This window comes from Protopterus annectens, chromosome 7.part0 (assembly GCF_019279795.1).
Source record: "Protopterus annectens isolate FY-2018-M chromosome 7.part0, PAN1.0, whole genome shotgun sequence".
Classification (NCBI taxonomy): Eukaryota; Metazoa; Chordata; order Ceratodontiformes; family Protopteridae; genus Protopterus; species Protopterus annectens.
Genome location: NC_056739.1, coordinates 1,255,010,856 through 1,255,032,118, shown reverse-complemented (window position 1 = coordinate 1,255,032,118; position 21,263 = coordinate 1,255,010,856). Strand labels below are relative to the sequence as shown.

The 21,263-nt window shown below is 37.1% G+C and overlaps 1 protein-coding gene across 2 annotated transcripts in view; it reads left to right on the top strand.

The window, feature by feature from the left end:
- Positions 1-21,263, top strand: part of LCTL (lactase like) — a 499,576-nt gene that overhangs the window by 66,349 nt on the left and 411,964 nt on the right. The window contains exon 4 of one of the 2 annotated variants that reach the window (XM_044077870.1): positions 16,152-16,258. In XM_044077870.1, coding sequence (XP_043933805.1) covers positions 16,152-16,258 — 107 coding nt within the window. Of the gene's footprint in view, positions 1-16,148; positions 16,259-21,263 lie in introns of both variants that reach the window. The other variant, XM_044077869.1, reaches the window with a different exon arrangement.

Below are 21,263 nucleotides of genomic sequence, written 5' to 3'. Positions count from 1 at the left end.
ATCTACTTGAGGAGTACCCCACTAGTGGATAATGTCCAGAAACACATCCCTGTGAAGCATCCATTCATGGGACTGAGTTAAGGACCTGCTCAGGTGTCTGCCACAATGTTCTGACCCGAAGGAATATAAACTGCCTGAAGAGTCATTTGACAGCAAGATCATATAGCAGAAGTGCCAAATGGCAAAGAAGATAAGATCTTGTTCCTCCCTGTTTGTTGATATACCACATCACTGTGGTATTGTCTGTGAATACCTTGAGAGGCCTTAGAGAAAAGAGAGACTGAAAGTCCTGAAGAGCCAGCAGAAGAGCTCTCATCTCTTTGACACCACTGTGCTCCTTCTGCTGATAAGGCAACCGCACCCTCTGTATGTTTAGGGAGCCAAAAGTCATCCCATCCCATGTCTGAGGTGTCTGTGAACAATTCATGAGAGGGAAGAGGGGGATAAAAAGGGATCCCTGGATTCAGAGACAACTGCTGAATTCATTATAGAAGTTCCTGTCTGAAGCATGGCAGAAGAGGCACTAGAAATTCTAGAGGATGAGCATGTTGAAGCCACATGGTGGATACTATGAAACCCAGAATTCTCAGAAACTTCCTGGCAGTTATGAAAGCCAGGGGAAGAGGAGTGCGAAAGAAAGAAATGAGATTTAAAGCCTTTTGAGGTGGCAGTGATACAAGCATTGGCACTGTCTGAATCCTGCAACCCAGAAAAACATGATCCTGAGAAGGAGCAGGCGAAGACTTTATGAAATTTATAGTGAACCCCAGGCTCTGAAGAAGGGATATGGCAAAATGAAAATTTTGCAAAAGGGTCTCTGGAGAAGATACCATAATCAACAGGTTGTCCAAGTAAGGAAATATTCATTCACAGGAGCAAGGCATTTGGTGAACACCCTTGGGGCAGTAGAAAGACCAAAGGACAAAGCAGAGAACTGAAAATGCCAGGAAGCAACAGAGAAATGCAAAAACTTCCTGAAAAGAGGATGAATTGGAATGTGGAGATAAGCATCATTGAGATCCAGAGACACCATATAGGCCTGAGTGAGCAAGAGAGGAAACAAAATCTGAAAGGACAACATCTGAAAGGAAGGTACCTAAAGAAAAGTGTTTAGATGAGAGAGGTCTAAACTAGGTCTCCAAGTGCCCGCTTTTGTGGGCACTAGAAACAGTTGGGAGTAGAACCCTTTCCCCCTTTGGGACACAGGCACCTCTTGAATAGTACCCTGAAACAAGAGATCTTGAAGAACGTCTGGTAAAAAGGGAAGATGTCCTGAGGAGGCTGAGGAATGCCCATAAACAGAGGGCAGGATTTCCACACCATGAAGTACTCTAGACAAATGATCGACAGAACCAAAGAATCATGAGTGATCTGAAACCAAACAGGAAGAGGAAGAGAAAGAGAAAGGCAAAAAGAAAGAGGAAAGAGGAATGTGGCTGAAGGGCTGGATAGTCACACAGGGCCTGGTTTGTCCAGAAAGGAAGACTTCAGAGTCCCCGAAAATTGAGTAGCTTTAGCAGGAGGAGTCCATTTGCCACTCTTCTTACTTTTAGTAGGACGTGACTGCCTACAGACAAAGGCAGGCTTAGCAAGGTAGTTTCTCTGAAATTTAGGCACAGGAGAAACAAATACATGTTTAAGTTCCTGTAAGACCTTACCCTTATCCTGAAGGGACTTAAACAAACCAGCAGTAGCTTCCCCATACAAAAGTTTAGAATCCAGAGGAGCATCCCTCAGCTTAGCTTTAATATCATCAAGTAGAGGTTGAAATCTAAGCCAAGAATTTCTCCTCATAACTAAGCCAAAAAGAGCAGTCAGCAACCCTAGAAGGGACATCTGATGCATAACTAAATTTATAGAATGACAAATGACTTGAATGGAAGTCCCTAGCAAGGAAAGAACAGAAGTTTTACCCTCAGAGTCCAGAAAATCAGAAATAAGTTGACAGGCCCAAGAAAGAATAGCCAACACATACCTAGACATATGGGTCTAATAATTAATAGCCCTAAAAGTTAGGGTAGCAGAAAGTAAAAACCTTTTTTGTCCAGCCCATCCATAGTTCTTGTCAGAAGGCAATAATCTGGGAGAAGGAAGTAATTGAGACAGCCTATCTGAGACTACAGACACTACTGAAGGGTCAGCAGCAGGACATTTATATAAAAAAGAACAATCCTCAGGAACCCTATAAAGCCTGTCAGGCTTCTTGGGAGCAGGGGGGAGTGAATCAAGCATCTGAGAGGCATTCCAGAAAGCATCCAGTAAAGCAGCCAAGACAGGAAGAATAGCCGCAGGTTCAGGAGAGTCCTACTGTAACAACTCATAGTACATTTTATGGATATCAGAGACCGGAGTACAATCCCACTTAAAAAAAAAAGTCCATCATCCTAGAGTGTGTCCCCCCCAAAGGAAATTTCCTCCAAAGGAACATTAGGACTAGTAGATTCCTCTTCCTCTGACCCATAATGCAAAGGAGAAAGAATTTGAGTGGAATAAGTTAGGGATTCATCAGCAGAATCAGACTCATCCTCTTTACTATTTATTTATTTATTTATATTTATATTTATTTACTTATTTATTTAATATTGTATAATTTAAATGTTGGATAACGTGGATTATTGATAAATTAGTATCTAAATAGTATATTTATGGGTATTTCTATGGAAAATGATATTAAAATGCTTTGTAAAGTAATTAAGCAAAAAGGAGGGAAAAAAAGTTTCTATCAATTATTTATAATCGGTTGATAGAATAATGAGTTTGATGTGTTTGTATTTAAGGAGATGGGTTTCATTTGATGTATTGTTCCACTGAAGGCGAATTGCCGAGGTACCAGGACATGTGAATAAAGTGTTGTGGCTTTCCATCTTCATGGTTGGCGTTTACTTTCTGCTATGTGTTGGAGTTTTTGAGATCATCCTCAGAAGAATTCTGGTCTCTAGGCCTTTTTAAGAGGAGTAGAGGACCAAAGAGTAGCAGTAACTAAAATCCCATGAGGCTTTAAGGACAATAAGGCAGAAAATAACCCCTGAGTAAAAGTCTGCCACTCATTTTGTGGATCCCTAGAAGCAAAAGAAACATGTTTAATTTTTTTGTTTCTTTTTTAGGGGAATGTCCTGAGAAGGCTTAGATCCAGGATGACAGTCAAGAACTGTAGCAGGAACTTCTTCCCAAACTAGAAACTGAGGAACTCCCCTAGGCCCCTCAGAAAAAAATAACCGTGTTTCCCTCTGAACATCTGTGGTAGATGCCTGCAAAGCCACTTCAAACATGCTGCCAGCTGAATTCTCATGGCCTCCGACATGGTCACAGCAGAGAAATCCGACAACACAGCTGAGCAAGCCCTATGGTTCGTAACGACCTCAGGAGGAACACCTGGAAGAGGCTGGGCAGCAGAAGATTCCAGTCAAATCTTTTTCACCTTCTTCTTCCCTAATGGCTGTCCCACAGGGTGAGAGCTTCCTTCCATAGTACCTTTTCAGAGTACCTTAAGATGCTAGTTCCCAAGATACAAGGAAAGGGAAGAATGTCTACTGCAAAGGGTTTCCAGAACAAACGCCTGACAAATAGAACAAGACGTATGGTCATGCAAGGCACTTAAGCAAAAAGACACATCATGGCAGTCTCTATGGGGAATCTGTCTCCCACACTGGCATTTACCTTTCCTGGATGACATTAACCTCAATTAACACAAAATCAAGAGAAAACAAAATCCTCAATGGGACAAACAACAAACAGACGTAGGAAGTCCCTGGAGAAAGAAAATGCATTCAACTGGCAGAAAATGGACACAGGTAAACAGACTGACAGTTTAAAAGATATATTCAGACTGGTGGCAAAGAAGTCCTGTTTTGGTAAGCCTGAATGAACATCACCTTTATGCCCTATGTTATGCAGGGTGCATAAGGAGACTTTTAGCATACCTTTTAAATTCAGTAGTCTTTGGAAGACTATCAGGACACTGGGCTTCCACAGCGGGTAATCCCTGTAGTTAAGAATACTGCAGCAGTGAATGTAAGGACATCGGTGGTATACTCAAAATTAACAACTAAACAAATACTGTGTTATTCAGAACCGGACAATGTTTCAAACAAATCTCCACTAGCCCCAAAACGAACTCCTGCCCAACTCTTTTCCTTTGAGTTATGTCCAAATATAGATAATTCCATTCTCACCTCATTCAACATAGAATATGCAAAATGTTGCAGATTTTCAATATTTGCCAGATTGCCCACCCACTGTCTTAATACTTTCTGCCCTAAGATCCCTTCTAAATATTCTGGAAACCCACCACAAAAAAAAAAAATAATACTGCACAAAGAACATTATTATCTCTAGTTTCTTAATCAACTCTCCTTGCATGATTGGCCATGTGAGTAACAGTCTGAAAAAAACATAAAATGGCAGATCAAAGAACGAAGGCTGATGCAATATAATACTAAGCGCTTTTCCTTTACTAGAACAGTAAACTTCTTCATACCTCTCAACTGTCCAGATTTTTGCATCATATTTTTTACCTGTTCATCTTAAAATCTGTGGTTTTCTGGCAAATAAATGATGATTGAATTCACCACATAATAGCATACATTGGAGTTTCAGACTTCGTATCCTTTGGAAAAATGCATTGTAACAAAAAAACTTTTATTTTAGTAATTTTCCAAGTTTATAAGAGCTATATTTAAAATGTGTCCCTATTTGTGTGCCTTTATCCCCCCATTGTTTTTGTCTTTCTCCAGATTTTGCATGCTAAGAGGTTAGGAGGTATGATGCCACTGTTCCAAATCTCAAGATATACGGAGCCTCACTATGTAACTGATCTGGCTTTTTAGCTTTATCAGCTCTAGGGTAGGATTCTTCTTATTCTGTTTAGCTATCAAAAACTGCCATTCGAACAAGTATGTATTACATTTAACATTTATTGTAGTCTTGAAATGTACAGCTACAGAACACGGAATCACTAGATTCAATTATCTCTAGTACATTCCTGAACTCTTAGCTTAAAACCTTGTTCCTTTCTCTGATAAATGCATTTACAAGAATAACAAAACATATAAATAATGCATTAAAATAAAACTTGTGACAATATTTATATTAATATTGCCATAAAATATTGTTCTCCTACTACTGTTAACATATAGTTTTTATAATTATCAAGAATTGTTTCTCCAGACCACAGGCACCACTGTAATAAAATCCTTTGCCCTAACTTCTGACAATGCAGTAAAAGGTTTGTCTGAAACAGAATAGTTGTTTATATACATCCTCATTTTTTTCACGGTTATTATTACACACTACCTCTTTGCTCATCATCTGTTGTTTGTTGGTAGAGGGACAGCTAAGAAATTCAGACCTGCTTTAATACCTGACAAAAGAATAATTTCTGATCTAATTTTATTGCAGAAACACATAACCTCTAGAATGATTATGTAAATACAGCCTTGTCCAGACAAATAAACACATAATTTAGTAAACCATCTGCAGCAGATATGTGTCTCATAGTTCCATCTCTTACCCCATTGAAGTTGTAGTTGCTTTGACCTGTAGAAACTTCTTTAGAACAAAAAAGAAGTCTAATCTTATAGGGAAGATTATCTTTACAATTTGGGGCAAACTATGGAGAACATACAAAATAAAATATATCTAAGATACTAAGAATGAGAAGAAGGCACATGCCATGCATAGGAATGACCTTTTAATTGATGCATTTGAACACAAAACTAAAACCTGGACTTCTAAACATGATTTTCAATTATTCATAAAACCAGACTAGAAGAGCTAACTTTAATACAAATTATAAACAATTATTTTTTTCGATCACTGTTTTTAAAGAATGAACACTTTTCATATCCACCAAGTTTAGAATCACAGAGAGAATCTAAAGTATTCATGTTGCATGGTATTGGTTGGAGATAAATCATGAAGATATAGCTTACTAAAAGTGGCATATTTTTTTTTCCTTGTGCTTTTACGTGACATTATTAGTTAAAAATAAATTTTGGAGGTAACAATGCTGTAATTAGATTTCTTCATGTGTTATTTATTGCTAATTTTGTCCTTGTGAAAGGACACAAAAATATGAATTAAAATAAGAATACAGAAAATCCAAAGAAGATATTCAAAATCAAGTTTGAAAACAATCCCCTGATGGAGTACTAGAATCTCTCACCCAGAATTCATTTCTCTCTGCCTTTCCCTGTCTTAATCCTGACATACTGTATCATCTCCCCCAAGGTACTGGCAAGAGAGATTGTTACGCATTCGTGAAACAATGTTTAAAACTGAGAAGTGTGGGCTTCTAGTAAAGCATGTATCAGATTCTGTTAATAAACACAATGCTTCAGCTCTGGATATACTCGGTTTTAAATGTGGGGAAACGGTTGCCACATAGCAAGATTCTAATCTAGTAATGATAACGCTGTTATACCTGTGAAAACTGTAACCAGTGAAAGGCATACTACTAGTGATGCTGTATCTATTGAATAGGATAAATTATCTGCAACACTCTGCAAGACTAATAGAGCCAACTTTTTGGTACTGTACTACAGCAACTTAATTATATGTGATGTCTTAATTTATAACAGGGATCTTCAGGAACTAATGGGACTTATCAGTATGGTCACACTTATAAAGCTGCATTCATATGTAAAAAGAATACCCTTCTTAAAAAAGCAGTTAACGTAGTCTGTATTCACAGATATAGAAAACAGCATCCTGTTACTCAATTAGAAATGCAAACAAGTTTAGGCAGATACTTCATTCAACCTGTTGCTGTCATTCTAAATTTAACATATGGTGTAATGGTATAATTTCCTCACTTTAAAGATGCATGGAGGTGATTGTCCTTTTGACAAGCAACATAATCATTGTTGGGAGTGGAACCACAAAATGAATAAGCCAACAAATACACCTCTGCCTATTATGGAAAAGGGAAAGGAAGCAGCAGACACACTCATCAGAGCATGCAGGTTTAACAAAGATCAAGGAATACTGTTAGAAAGATACAAACATTTGAATATGCTTGTATAGGGAAGAAGAACCTACACATTTCCAAAAGCAATTTAAAGATATAGTAACACACACACACACACACACACACACACACACACACACACACACACACACACACACACACAAATAAGAGCAGCCTGCAGGTTTACTGCAAGTAGAAATAAGGGAGTTGCAGCTTGAAAGTGTTGTAAAACAAGAAGTATAAATGTGTGTGTGTGTGTGTGTGTGTGTGTGTGTGTGTGTGTGTGTGTGTGTGTGTGTGTGTGTGTGTGTGTGTGTGTGTAGATATATATCTGCAGGTTTACTGCAAGTAGAAATAAGGGAGTTGCAGCTTGAAAGTGTTGTAAAACAAGAAGTATAAATGTGTGTGTGTGTGTGTGTGTGTGTGTGTGTGTGTGTGTGTGTGTGTGTGTGTGTGTGTGTGTAGATATATATATATATATATGTATATATATATACATATATATATATATATATATATATATATATATATAAATATATATATATATATATATATATATATATATATTTATATAAGTGGAATTGAAGAAAATGAATCACTCATTAAAAGGGTATAAGCCAAGGGAACAAAATTACGAAGTATGGAAAATGCACGAGTATAATTCTAAACTTTATCAAACATACAACACTAATCAGCCTGATTTTACTCAAACATGAGAAATTATGACAGAATTTAAGAAGGGTGAATTAGGATCAGGGATGGGGGAAAGGACAAAAAGTTAGGGGCTAGCTAAATGCATTTATGACAGACTCTTCAGGATGCAGTCATTTAGATATATGGGTAGATGAGCTCCACTGGTGTTTAGGATTGTAGTCTTTTTAACACAAGTACAGGTTTGCAAGAAGCTCCCAAATAGATTGAGTATTGCTTAAAATGGAAATGTAGCACTTAGGAAACATTTGTTAATCTGTTATATATCTGTTAATTTAAGCAAAGGATTGCATTCTCAATAAAGCAAAGCTGTGTGTGTGTGTGTGTGTGTGTGTGTGTGTGTGTGTGTGTGTGTGTGTGTGTGTATACAGTGTCTTTTTTTACAAAACTGAAGACGCATTCTTTTGAATGTGTCTTGGTAAAACATAAAAGGCTGAAAACGCAAAATATCGAAGTGGCTGTTAAGCAAATTCTTTCCCTGGGAAAGAATTTGCTTGGCCGCTTCAGTACTTTGCCATTTTCAGCACTGTAGTGCAGTCTTGGGGGTTCCTATCAGTTAATTGAAACTTCAGCAGTTCTTACACCATATGTTCAAACTGTGAAGTTCGAAAACTGATTATCATGAAGCCATGGAACACCGAATTCTTTCCCAGGGAAAGAATTTGGTGGGCCGTTTCTGTGGCTTCATGATTTTCAGCACTGTGGTGGAAAGTTACGGGTCAGGTTCAGGTAAGTGTGCGATTGTGTGGATGTTAGGGTTAAGGCATGGGTTAGGTGAGTTAGGGTTAGGGCGCGGGTGAGGTGGGTGTGCGATAGTGACAGACTTTAGGGTTAGGGCTGGATAGGTGAGTTAGGGTTAGGGCACGGATCAGGTGAGTGTGCAATAGTGACGGACCTTAGGGTTAGGGTTTGGGTTAAGGTAAGTGGATAGATAGTAGTGTATGTACAGTTTAGTGTAGGGGTTAGATGTAGGATTTTAAGTGTGTGTGTGTGTGTGTGTGTGTGTGTGTGTGTGTGTGTGTGTGTGTGTGTGTGTGTGGATTGCTGTTTTTTGGTGTGCGTGTTTCTTGGAACAGCGATTTTTTCCCTGGGAAAAAAAATTGCTGTTCTAAGCCTTCAATGGTTTTGCACTTCGAGGTTAGAAGTTCAAACATATGGTGTTCAAACTTCTGCCATTTTGACGAAGTGATATAGACCCTGGTCTCGGAGTTGATATATTTAAGTAGGGGGTGTGGGGGCACAGCCCCCCACATCATGGAGTGTGGGGGGTGAAGCCCCCCACTTAATGTAATGTTTGAAACTGTTTATTATTATTTTTTGTTGGAACAGCGATTTTTTTCCCCAAGGGAAAAAAATCGCTGTTCTGACACTTCGACATTTTCGCTTACATAGGGTTGATTAATCACCGTTCACTTTTTTAAGCATTCAGTGATCTAATATAGACCCTGTAAATACATACATACACACACACACACACACACACACACACACACACACACACACACACACACACAAAGCTTTGCTTTATTGAGAAGCAAAAGAAAAGAGAAGAAAAAAACTTATCAGTATAAAAATTAAAAAAAACTTCACAAGTAAAATAAAAGAGGAAGAGACAGCACCTGGACAGGATTCTAAACACAATTCTCTCATAATAAAACAGAAAACAGAAAACTCAAGTAAGGGTAGACTCTAGGCAACAAATATCTCTAAGTAAGGAAAAGGGTAAAACTGAACATAAATTCTGTTCTCAAATACCATTTGAAGAGGGGAAGCAGCCTAGGGAGGAAAAAGAAAGTGAGATGTGGTACTCCACCACAGTGAGTCAAAGGGAAAACAACCAAAAGAAAAAAAGGAACAGGAAAGGGGGATGGTAGTGCATACTGGTAATCATGATAACTTTGAACAGGGCCCTAATGATATTCCTGGTAATGCAAAATTCACGAAGTTTAACTAGAGAGAAAAAAAAAGGTTTCTACACATTAGCTTTATCAAGGAAAAGAACAAATGAATAAGGGATATATAGCAAATGACATTAAAATTCCTGGTATGAACTGCTTTTCTTAGGACAAGAATTAAACACTAAGACCCCATGGCAGCCTGATATGGGGGAAATTCCAGAGCTGTCTGACCTTCAGGTAAACAATATGGTACCTTACACAATCCAAAATTCTTTCTTCAGCAGGAATCCCATATTTTTTTTAAAACAGGCTAACTGTTTTCAGCCTTGGTCTTTTTCAAACTTTGTGTAGGGGAATCGCATCTGATTTATTCCAGTTTTATGAAATTTATCCTTGTCTTATTGCTTCCTGAAATCTAAACTAGTCGTCATGATGATTATCAGTGAAGTGAGAAGAAAATTAATAATCTTCAGTCCTTCTACTGGCTACATTTAATATTTTTCTTTTCTTATTTTGTGAATACCAACACCAGCTATGCATTTAGAAGATGTTTCACTATATTCGTTTTGGCCAACCCTCAACTTTTTTTTTTTAATCTTCACAATCTTTCCATTTGTTTTTCTTTGTTCAGTCATTCATTTATGGAAAAGACCTAATTCCTTTTGGACCAAAGTAGCTGTTCTTTCTTCAGTCTGGACCTTTTTTTATTTGTATTCTTTTCAGCATTAATACTTTTGGGTTTCTTTATATTTGTGTAATGCTGTCTTTTTTTAATAAAAAAAAAACTCCCAAAACTCACGCATGTGTGAGTTGACACTAGAATCTGGACTGCTGTTTAACCAGTCTGGATTTGAAAGCAGGCAGCAGTCTCACAAATGCCCCAGAAGTCTATGCTGTTACAGCCACATAGACTAGAAGGGTCTGCAGTCTGGGAATGCATGCATGCTCAGCAGTCCAGCCAGCGCCGGAAATGGAACTACTAGCTTTATGGAGGAGAAACGTGCTGTGCTGCTGTATGGAGCATAAGGAGTAATGGGCTGTGCTGCTTTATGGAGGGGGAACGGGCTGTGCTGCTGTACAGAACTTATGGAGGAACAGGCTGTGCTTTTATTTATGGAGGAAAGGCTGAAACGAGCTTATGGAGGAACATGCACTGCTGTAAGGTATGAGAAACGGAGGTGTGAGTGTGTGTGTGCATGTAAAATGCTCCAGTTACCTATAGCTGGTGGCTAGAGAGAAACCTGTGTTCAAACCCACAACCTTGGGTACATGTAGCAAGAACCTGAATTCCCTACCCACCACCACTTGTGTAAAGCATTCAGATTTTTGCCTCATAGTTTTGTTCTATTCCTCATAAAATCTGTAGTTTTCAGGCATTTAAATTTCAGACTTCGTATTCTTCAGAAAGTACACGGTAACAAAACATTTTATTCAAGCAACTTTCTAAGTTTATAAGATCAATAGTTGAATTTTGTCCCTATTTTTGGTTCATAGGTGGGTACTAGGCTATTGGCCCTAGGGCCTATATAAGCCTAGCCAAACAGTACCCTGGCTTTCGCCACCCAAGAAAATTATTTTCCTGTGCCCTTGTCGAGCAGAGCCACAGAAGTGCTCCCCAGGGTGAATTTCCTATCTCCTATCCAATCATCAAGATTTTTCTTGAAGAGTGCTAATGATGAGCTTTGTTTGATATAGATAGGTAGTTTGTTCCAGAGTATGGGAAGTCTCTGGGACAGGAATCTATCCATCCAGCATGTTCTGTTTATTGTGGTGACAAGGTTTAGGTCCCTAGAGCTGTATTCCCCCATTATTGGCTTTGTGCAGGTTTTTTTGTACTAACAGGTTGAGAGCTATGGTGAGAACTAAATTCACTGAATATGTTTGGGGGGGGTATTCCCCCATTATTGGCTTAGTGCAGATTCACTGAATATGTTTGGGGGGTGTATTCCCCCATTATTGGCTTTGTGCAGATTTTTTTGTGCTAAGAGGTTGAGAGCTATGGTGAGAACTAAATTCACTGAATATGTTTGAGGGCTGTATTTCCCCATTACTGGCTTTGTCTGGGTGTTTTGTGCTAAGAGGTTGAGAGCTATGGTGAGAACTGAATTCACTGAATATGTTTGGGGGCTGTATTCCCCCATTATTGGCTTTGTCCAGGTGTTTTGTGCTAAGAGGTTGAGAGCTATGGTGAGGACTGAATTCACTAAATGACAGTCATTTAAGTTTCAGTCTTCCTGTCTTTCAGGACACGGCTAATTTGGCATAGTGGTATGTTGCTCCAAGTGTAGTGCACAGGGTCCTGGGTTCAAAACTTGGCAGTTAAATGCATGGCAGTAGCACAGCATTTTATTCTAGCAACTTTCCAAGGTTATACAAACAATGTTTAAAATGTGTCCCTGGTTTTTGAGCTTTTGTCCCCCCCCCAATAAATTTTGGCTTTTTCCAGATTTCTTATGCTTATGTGCTGCAAAGTTGAGAGATACAGTTGAGTGTCATGTGGATTTTACAAGGAGCTAAGAGCTTCAGGGGGAAGAGAAGTTTAGTGCTGCTTATGCTGAGTTGGTGTGCATTGTTAATATCACAACAGTTAGTGTACTTGCTTTCGAAGCCAGAAGGTTGTGGGTTCTACTCCTACAATATGTAGATGCATTGCTGATACTGTACTGTGTTGTACTTTTAAAGGGGTGGATGCTACAGTCCTGAGAATGTCCTCTTTGGTGGAGATACCTAGTAACTATGAACCTGATATCAGTTTGCCATCCATTCCCTATTGCAATATTACTAGCTTATCATTTTTTTTAATCTAACATAGGCAATTTATTCCTCAACAGCAGCAGACACTTTATTTGTAGATGAAACAATGAAATATATTGTTGTTTGCTAGCAGCAACCTCTTCATTAGTTACAGATCTGTTTATTGTGGAATTATTTAGCTGACTTTTACTTCTGCAGAGATTGTGCATATTTACTGATACTGGTGGATTGTAGAAGTTTCAGTAGACTTTTATGATGGAAATATTCTGAACTTGGCAGTTTTGTCATTACTGGTGCATGCATTTTGTTTCATTGTTTACTGGAAAAATGTTCAAAACAATAAATTTAAAATGCCGTCTAACAGCTGTACTGTATTATATGAGGAATATAATTTATTACAATCAGGAAGGTGTATCAAAAAGCATGTGTATGTTTCCTGTGCAAGGGACCTATGATTTGAAAACAGACCAAAGTTGATCTTTATCTGCCACTGGCCAGATGTATTTTCTTTGAATGTGGGTTTCAATGCTGTTTCAATGAATGCCAGTTTCAAGGGCAGAGAAGTTTTAATTCTAAGGTTATTTTCATTGTGAAACTGCATTGCTTTGTTTAGCAGATGTCTATTAGTGTTTGAGCTGTAAAATGTAAAATAAAACTTTTAAATGAAATCCAAATCATTATAGAAGTAAAGCAGTAAGCACATTACAGTGTTATGGCAAATGGGGTGAAATAGCCAAGTAATGGGACACTGGAATAGCTGCAGGAGGGAGGCCCCATTCAACCATGATTTTGTGGAGGGAGCAGCAAACAGACATGCTCGGCTGAACTATACCTCTTAACTGTCCAGATTTCTGCAGAATGAATAGATTTTTGCTTCTTATTTTTGGTTTGTTCCTCATAAAATTTGTGGTTTTCTGGCAAATCATTTAGGAATGAAGTCACTAAATAATGACAGACATTGAGTTTCAGACTTCATACTCTTCAGAAAAATGCATGCTAAAGCAAGACCTGTTTGTCAACTAAGTTTATACAAGAGCAATTTTTTACTACTGTTTATATGTTCACCCAATATATTTGGCCTTGTTTAAATTTCCTGTGTTAAGCGGATGAGAGGTACGTGCAAATAAATCACTTTATAGAATTAGGTATATCCAAACCTCTCAACTGTCCCTGATTTGGGCTCAAAATGTTGATTTTCCCCCTAATAATTCCTCCGCAAAATGGCAAATTTGGAAGAAAATGTGGCGGGCTTACAATAGATAAATAATTGTAATGATCAGAGTTATAGATTACTTTTAATTTCAGAAATGCATATAGATTATCTTATTTTGTCAGCTGCTCCGATTTACAGTACTAATATTAAAAAGTGTCCCTTCTTTGACAGGTTCCCAGCTGTATTTGTGTGGCTATTTTATATTTTTGCAACACATTTCTGGTCCGTTTTTCATAAAATTGTGGTTTTCTGGAAAATTAGTGGCAAATCATTAAAGATTGAAGTTAGAAATAATGACAGACATTTGAGTTTCAAGATTTCATACCCTTCAGAAAATTCATATTAATGCAAGACCTACTATTCTATTATCTTTCTAAGTTTATAAGAGCAATATTTAAAACTTGTCCTTATTTTTGGGCCTTTGTCCCACTTCTGTTTATGGCTTCGTCCAGATTTCTTGCTCTGAGGCTGACTGGTATGACAAATGTGTCAGGGGCATCACCGTCAGCCAGAGACATTTCAAATTGTGACATACTTGTTGCGCCCCACTCCCCCACGTAGTGACTCTGGATGTGTCCAAGCAAGGCAAGGAGCAGTTATGCAGTGTAAGTGTGCAGAGCATCCCCCCATCCAAGGTAGACACAAGTACTACAGTGGCTTTTCATCTGTCCTTGATTTTGCAGAATGTTCTGGTTTTCTGTTGCATTTTTATACTGTTGATTTATGCTTCTTCTTATTCAGAAAATACATGTCATTGCAGTGCCTATTGCTCTGTGTTTAAGTAGCAATGCTTTAATGACCATCAGGTAAACTTGTCTGAGACTGTAAGATGCAAGTAAGCTTTAATAAGCATACTGTTAAAGAATTACCAACATTGAAATCGTTTTTGTTGCCATGCGGAGAATATTTACATAACTAGATAGCGTATAAGCCTTAGGTATTGAAATGCATATGCCAGTATTTGTAACAAAGGACAGGATTACAGTATTTTCAGAAGCTCATTACATTTATTGGAGACTTGCATTCACCGTTGTAGGCTTTACCCATAAACTAAACAGAATGCTAATCTATCATGTGTGGTCCATAACTTGTGCAGTAATCCTTTAAGCATTTTGTCTTGAGCTTATTTCTTGTTTGCTGTTCATTTTTTACTTTGATCATGTTTTCCCCATGAAACAAGTACATAGTTGTTGTCAGGCAGCAAGTTTTTTTTGGATAAAAAAAACAATTTTACAAGTGGTGGTATTGTTACTTTCAGCATGTTACTTGGTACTTTTATAAAGCTGAATATAAACTATAATTAGAACTGCAGTGCAAGGAGAAGTGGTTTGAGCTGAGTGCTGCGTGTTTTTTTATACTTGATATTGACTGGCATTCCAGTAATGTCTTTAAAAAGTAATTCATTTTTTCATGCCTCCCAACCTTTTTGTTTCCATCTAAATGTTAAGTAAGCTGTCATGTAGCCAATGTATTGAAATATGTTTTTCTTATATAATTCATTTTGTCTTGATTGGACTCTCATAATGGTGGTTTGGCAGTGGTACCCAGGGCAGCGTATTTAATTAAAGTCCCAGTTTTTGTGATTTTTAGCATAGCTCCACCCCTTTCTAGTTGGCCACCCCCTTCCCATTGGCCCCATCCATTCAGCTGTCTCCTGCAGCCCCCTTTTGATTTGAAGTCACCAGCCACCACTGCCCCACATGTAATACTAATCTGACCAGGTATAAGCATTCTCACCTTTTTTTTGATATGCAGATTTCTTTTATATTAAACGTTGTTTCATATATATGAGCACTTTTGTTGTGTCCCATTACTCTGCTGAATTGTAGTTAAACTATTTGATAAAGCATATCTGAGGGACTATCCCATTTTTCTAAATTGTAGCTTCCTGAATTCTAAATTATCATCTTTGACTGTCTTAACTCTAAAACCAGTAATGCATCTTCTTCTATAGCAGTTGTAGGTTATCATTTTTACTTCCTCTGTATTTTGTATGTACAACTGTATGTGGACTATGTTACAGTTTTCAATCTCTCATGTGACCCACCTTGTGCTTCCTCTCTTCGTTTGCTCATTCAGTCTCCATTCTTGGACCCAAACTCTGGCAATTACCCCCTCACATAAAATAAATCTCCTCTTTTTCCACTTTCAGAGCACAACTCAATAGACATCTCCATCAAAAATCTGACTGTAAGTGCTTTTCCACTGCACACATCGCCTAACTCCGCCATCTGCATCACTTCTACTTTGACCCTCAGTTCTCACCTGTTGCTTCCCTCTCATATTTACTACTAAAAGTAATTTGCATTTGTTTTTCTACTCTGTTAGTAGTATTTTCATAGTTTAAATTGTCAATAGGATTTTCTACCTTCTGTGATTTCTCCAGGTTTGTGAAGTTGTTCGGTTTTATTTTTTTGTGGATTTCTTCACCCAGGCTATGCCTACAAATGGACTGTTGTGATCAATGTACTACCCCAGTAAGCAAATAAAGTAAATAAATAGTCAACTATATTAACAAATCTTCCTACATAGGGGAATAGAGATTGTTAATTTCTCATATAAATAACAATATTCTAATGCTTTAATATTTCTGTCTTATCCACAGCAGACCATGTGAATGAAAAAGGAATTGAGTACTACAATAATCTAATAAACACCTTGTTAAAGAACAACATCACCCCTGTTGTGACACTTTATTACTGGGACCTTCCTCAGGTGAGACAGATAATTTCATCTTCCACTGTTATCACGTAGCTGGTGCTACTTTATGTTGTATACTATAATCATTGTGATCAGCTGATGGATGTTTTTTTAAATTGTGATCAGGTGATGGATTTTTTTTATTTCTAAAATTATATAAAACAGATTCAACACAGATCAGATTTTTAGTATAATAGTACATAAATCCGAACTTTTTTATCTCATATTTAAGAAATGTTTTTAGATCTTTAGGGAGATTTGTATATGAAATTTTTAGCAAGAAAAGGTGAGGGGCTGTAAAATAATGAGACCCAGTACACTACATACAAAATCAATAGGCTCAGAACACTGATACTTCAATGCTTCAAATTTAGAAAACTTTACTATGCATCTAGGAGGAAACAAGTGAGAAACCGCATATTTGATATTCATGAAACACAAAGACAAGTGATACAGAACACTATTTAACATTCGAATGATGTGAAACTAAAACCATGAGCTACAAAATCAGTAGGGGAGACACATACATAGAATATGTATACAATGACAAAATAAAATAACAAAACATAGGAAAATGTTCTACAATACAGGCAGTTCACAGGGAAAAAAAATCATACATTGGAAAACTGAAGACAACTAGTGAAGGCCATCCTATTACTGATGCAGGCTTTGTAAGGAACAAGAGTTATGAGACAGAGAATAGACTGGAAAAGCTAGAAGGGTTGGAGGAAAAGAGAAAAGAAGAATAAACTAGGACCTGGATGTGTGAATACAAGAGTAATTAGCAAGGCATAGTTAAATTCAACAAGAAACACAAAGCAAGCAGTGGTGCACATGAGTGAGTCTGACCATGGCTTGAGAAATAAAGTAGAATAAAGGGTTACAAGTTTATCTAAGGAAGTTGCAAGAACTAAACCATACATCATATTCATATATATCCAAAAACTCGGCAATACTTTTGCTTCTTTTTTTTTTTTTAGCTGACTGAGACACTTGTTTCCAAATCAGTATTCTCTCATATATTTAAGCCAATAAATCGTAGGCACTGTGCTGAAGTATTATGAAAGTGAAAAGAATGAGAGCCTCCAGGTTTGTCAGACTGTTAGTACTGCTCACATAATCCATTCTTCTGCAGTCCATGCTTATGTTGGTGACTCATGCATAAATCATATTACAGCAATATGTGAAGGAATAACAATGTACAACATGTAATCAGTTCCTTAGTCTTAACCTTTGTCATTGTCATCAGCCCTCAATATTTTATTTATTTATTTATTTATTTATTTATTTATTTATTTATTTATTTATTGCATTTGATAACTGGGAAAGTCAACTGGGCCTAGAAAGAGCCCATTTTCAGTGGAGGCCTGGGGAGAAAAGCTTCACAATAATTACATACAAAAGTAAAAAATGTTAATACAAAGAACAAAGTATAATGATCAGTACTTTTACATTCGTTAGATAGATAGAACAAGATAGAACACGTTTCAGAAATAACAGCAAACATTGCAGTTGAATCACTGTTTGCCTTCACAAAAGAAATCAGAAGATTTGGTCCAAATGCCAAAGTATCTGTAGCTTCATTTAATAAACACTCTCCATCTTAAGTAGAACATTTCCAACTTTCCAGACACTGTTATTTTATTCTGTGACAAATGTCACTTATTTTTTACAACAAGGAAACATGTTTCTTTTTTTCTAAGTGAATATTTCCATTAATAGATGCAACAGTTTCTATTTTGTTTTGAGTGTGTTCAGCATCATAACCATTCTACAACAATCTGACTTTTAAAAATCAGGTAATAAAATTATAGTTCTGCCAATGTCTTAGTAATCTTTGGAATAAGACTGATAATAAAACTTAAGTCAAATGAGCAATCTTAATATGTGTGTAGCACAGATGAGGCCCACTTTGCCTTCTCCATATCATCTTCTCCTTGGTTCCACATGCTCACTTCTTTTGCTTTTTGTACCCAGTTCACCTCAGCTGCCTTTGATTTCTTGCATCCTTCTCATATTTACATGCCACATCCTCCTCTGCATCTCTTTCACTCTGCTGATCTTTAAACCCTAGACAATTCACTACCCACTCTCTTCTCTTTTCCTTTACAGAATTAAAGCTGGCCATTCAATGTGTCCATTTGGCCACCACTTCTTTGTAATGTGTCTTCTAAAGTCTAAGGACTCACACTCTCACAGTACCTTTGTTCCCTTTGCTTGGCCTTCCACTAGTACATGCCTCTCACATCTGGAACCCCAGCATTGTGTTGGGTTTCCTACAGATAATCAGTGATTAGTTGATTAGGCTGTAACTGTATGAAAACAACTGGATGAGATCAAATCCTGCTGGCATGCAGTGTGCAGAATCACTGCTTATGCAAGGTTAAGCAGTTCACTGGAGAGTTTCCCCTGTTTTAAGTTTGTAAGATTCAGGAGGGCTTGGTACCCTGCATAATTTCTTATTTTGGTGAGATTTAGAGAAATTGTTTCTTAAAGGAAAACTCAGCCCTCTCCTACAGTTTAAGTCAATCCTTAGATTTCTTTTCTCCCTACAATATGGTTCCAGTATTGTGTAGATAGCTGAAACCTGCTTGTACTTTTTAAAATTTTTATTTCCTTGCATTGGAATCAAAGGAAGGGAAAGTCAACCTACTTTTTTAAGCTTAACTTCTCACATACTTTGCAAAGGAATTTGTCTCCACCTGCATGACATATCTGTAGTTTACCCTGTCAAATACTGCTGTCAGTCTTAGATGGGCAATTAATCCTGCTAATGTCAGGAAAACAGCAGCTGATATAAAAAGAAAGAAAGAAAGCTGTGGAACTGTTTTCAACTGTTTTTATTGCAGATAGGAGGATAATGTAACACTCCCTTTTCATAGCAAAACAAAGCAATTAGATCGGTTAGGGGTTTAAAGGTAGTTGTCACCAAATTTACATAAGCACAAGACAGCATTGAAATGCTAAGCTTTAAATGCTGGTTATTTATAACAGTTTATATGTTGAGATAACTTAAATGTAGTATCAGAGATTTCTGTGACATTTAGAGAAAAATCAGAAAATATTTTTCTTGTAAAGTATCAACACATTTACCATTTTCAAGGCCCCCCACCCCCATCCAACACACACAGGACAGAACTACAGAAAGAGAGACAAGGGGCAACTCTAGCAACTAGATGCACTAATAATGTTGATAAAAATGTCTTTTATGCTTTTTTGTGACATCCTCCCAGAGGGAGATGCATATCTGGTAGATGCAGATCCATGGTAAGAGATTCCCACTGACTTTGTCCTTACATTGCTAGAGTGCACAAGCATTGTACAGTCCACAGAGGAAATGTGACCATTGATGGCAACCATAATATACAGCTGAATTTACTTTAACATACATTTTACTATGTGCTCTTGCATTAAAAACATTAAGAAAATAAGAAGTACTTAACTGTGTTTAAACACACACACACACACACACACACACACACACACACACACACACAGACGTGCATTTAAACACAGTACTGCATCCCACATATAGTATTCTACATGCTACATACATTTTTATACACTCACACATACACACATAGATTATAAACACACACATATATATATATATATATATATATATATATATATATATATATATATACATACACGTGTGTGTGTTTATGTGTGGACACACATACAGTTACACAAAATTTCCTTTTTGATTTGTTTTTCTTTAAAGGACATGAAGTAAACACACAATTATATAATCTAGTTCTCCATTACACACACACACACACACACACACACAAATATATATATATATATATATATATATATATATATATATATATATATATATGCAATTTGGGTGCATACAATTTATTTATAATAAACTTAACATACTAGAGCTAAGCATTATTAATGTATACATTCTAGTAAATGTTGCTTAATGTTTTACTTATTGACTGTCACACATTGACAAAGGTTGATGTGTAACACATAGCCAATGTCTTTATGTCAGTATTTTTTTCTTTGTATTGCTAAGTTAATTTATTACTTGTTGTTATATTTGCCAATGTAGCCCGAGTTGTGGTTGAAAAGGGTCCTGGTACCAGTTCATTTTCCTGGTTACCAAAGTATAAATAAATTTGAAATAGAAAAAAGGGGGTGAACATGACATTTCTTTTTGTTCTTCATATAGCTGCCTTATACAATTTTTGCAGTGTGCATATTCTATCCAACTCCCAAGTTGCTGTCCTTTGCTACTTTTGGCTTTATTCAGGTAAATAGCATTATCTTTGTAAGGCAGCAGCCTGCAAAGTATGTAACACATGGTCCTTATCTGCAAGTTTCCTGTCTACTCACTTTATTTCTTTGATGGGATTTCTACTGGCAGAGCAATCCACTGACCAGATTCTCTTTATTAATGCTTAAATCAGGCCCTTCCCATTCTTTCTGACATACTAGCAAGGGGCATGTTTTTGTGCCACTGTGTTTTCTGCATTTCCCAGACATCACCATAGCAGGGTCATGTAATGGTCTGTGGCAGTCAGTATTATTCAATATTGCTGCTATTGCTGAAGAAGGTCCAGTATGAGAGCCATTACCTTGTCATTTCTGCTGCCCATCATGAAGTATTTGCCATCGTCTTCCTATTCATTAGTCATCTTACCCACTTTTGCATTGTTTAGCACCTGTCAAAGGCAGTGGCAGCCCCACTCAGAAGCCTACAGTAGACAGTGTCTAGCCTACTCAGTTTTACTGTAGCAACTGAAGTACTATAAACTTATACAGATCTTTTGTACTGACTCTGTTGCACCTCCATCTATAGTAATATCATTATCATAGTATTACACAGTTATTCTTATAATATACAGGGTGACATCACAAGCATGGATGATTACAACATCAGTTATATCATTTTTATGGGGTTTAATAATTTTATTGATTGAGTAAATGTAGACAAAATGAGTTACTTAGCAATAAATGTGGTAGTCAGTAAAAAATAGTCTATAAAGATCAAACAGTGGGAAAT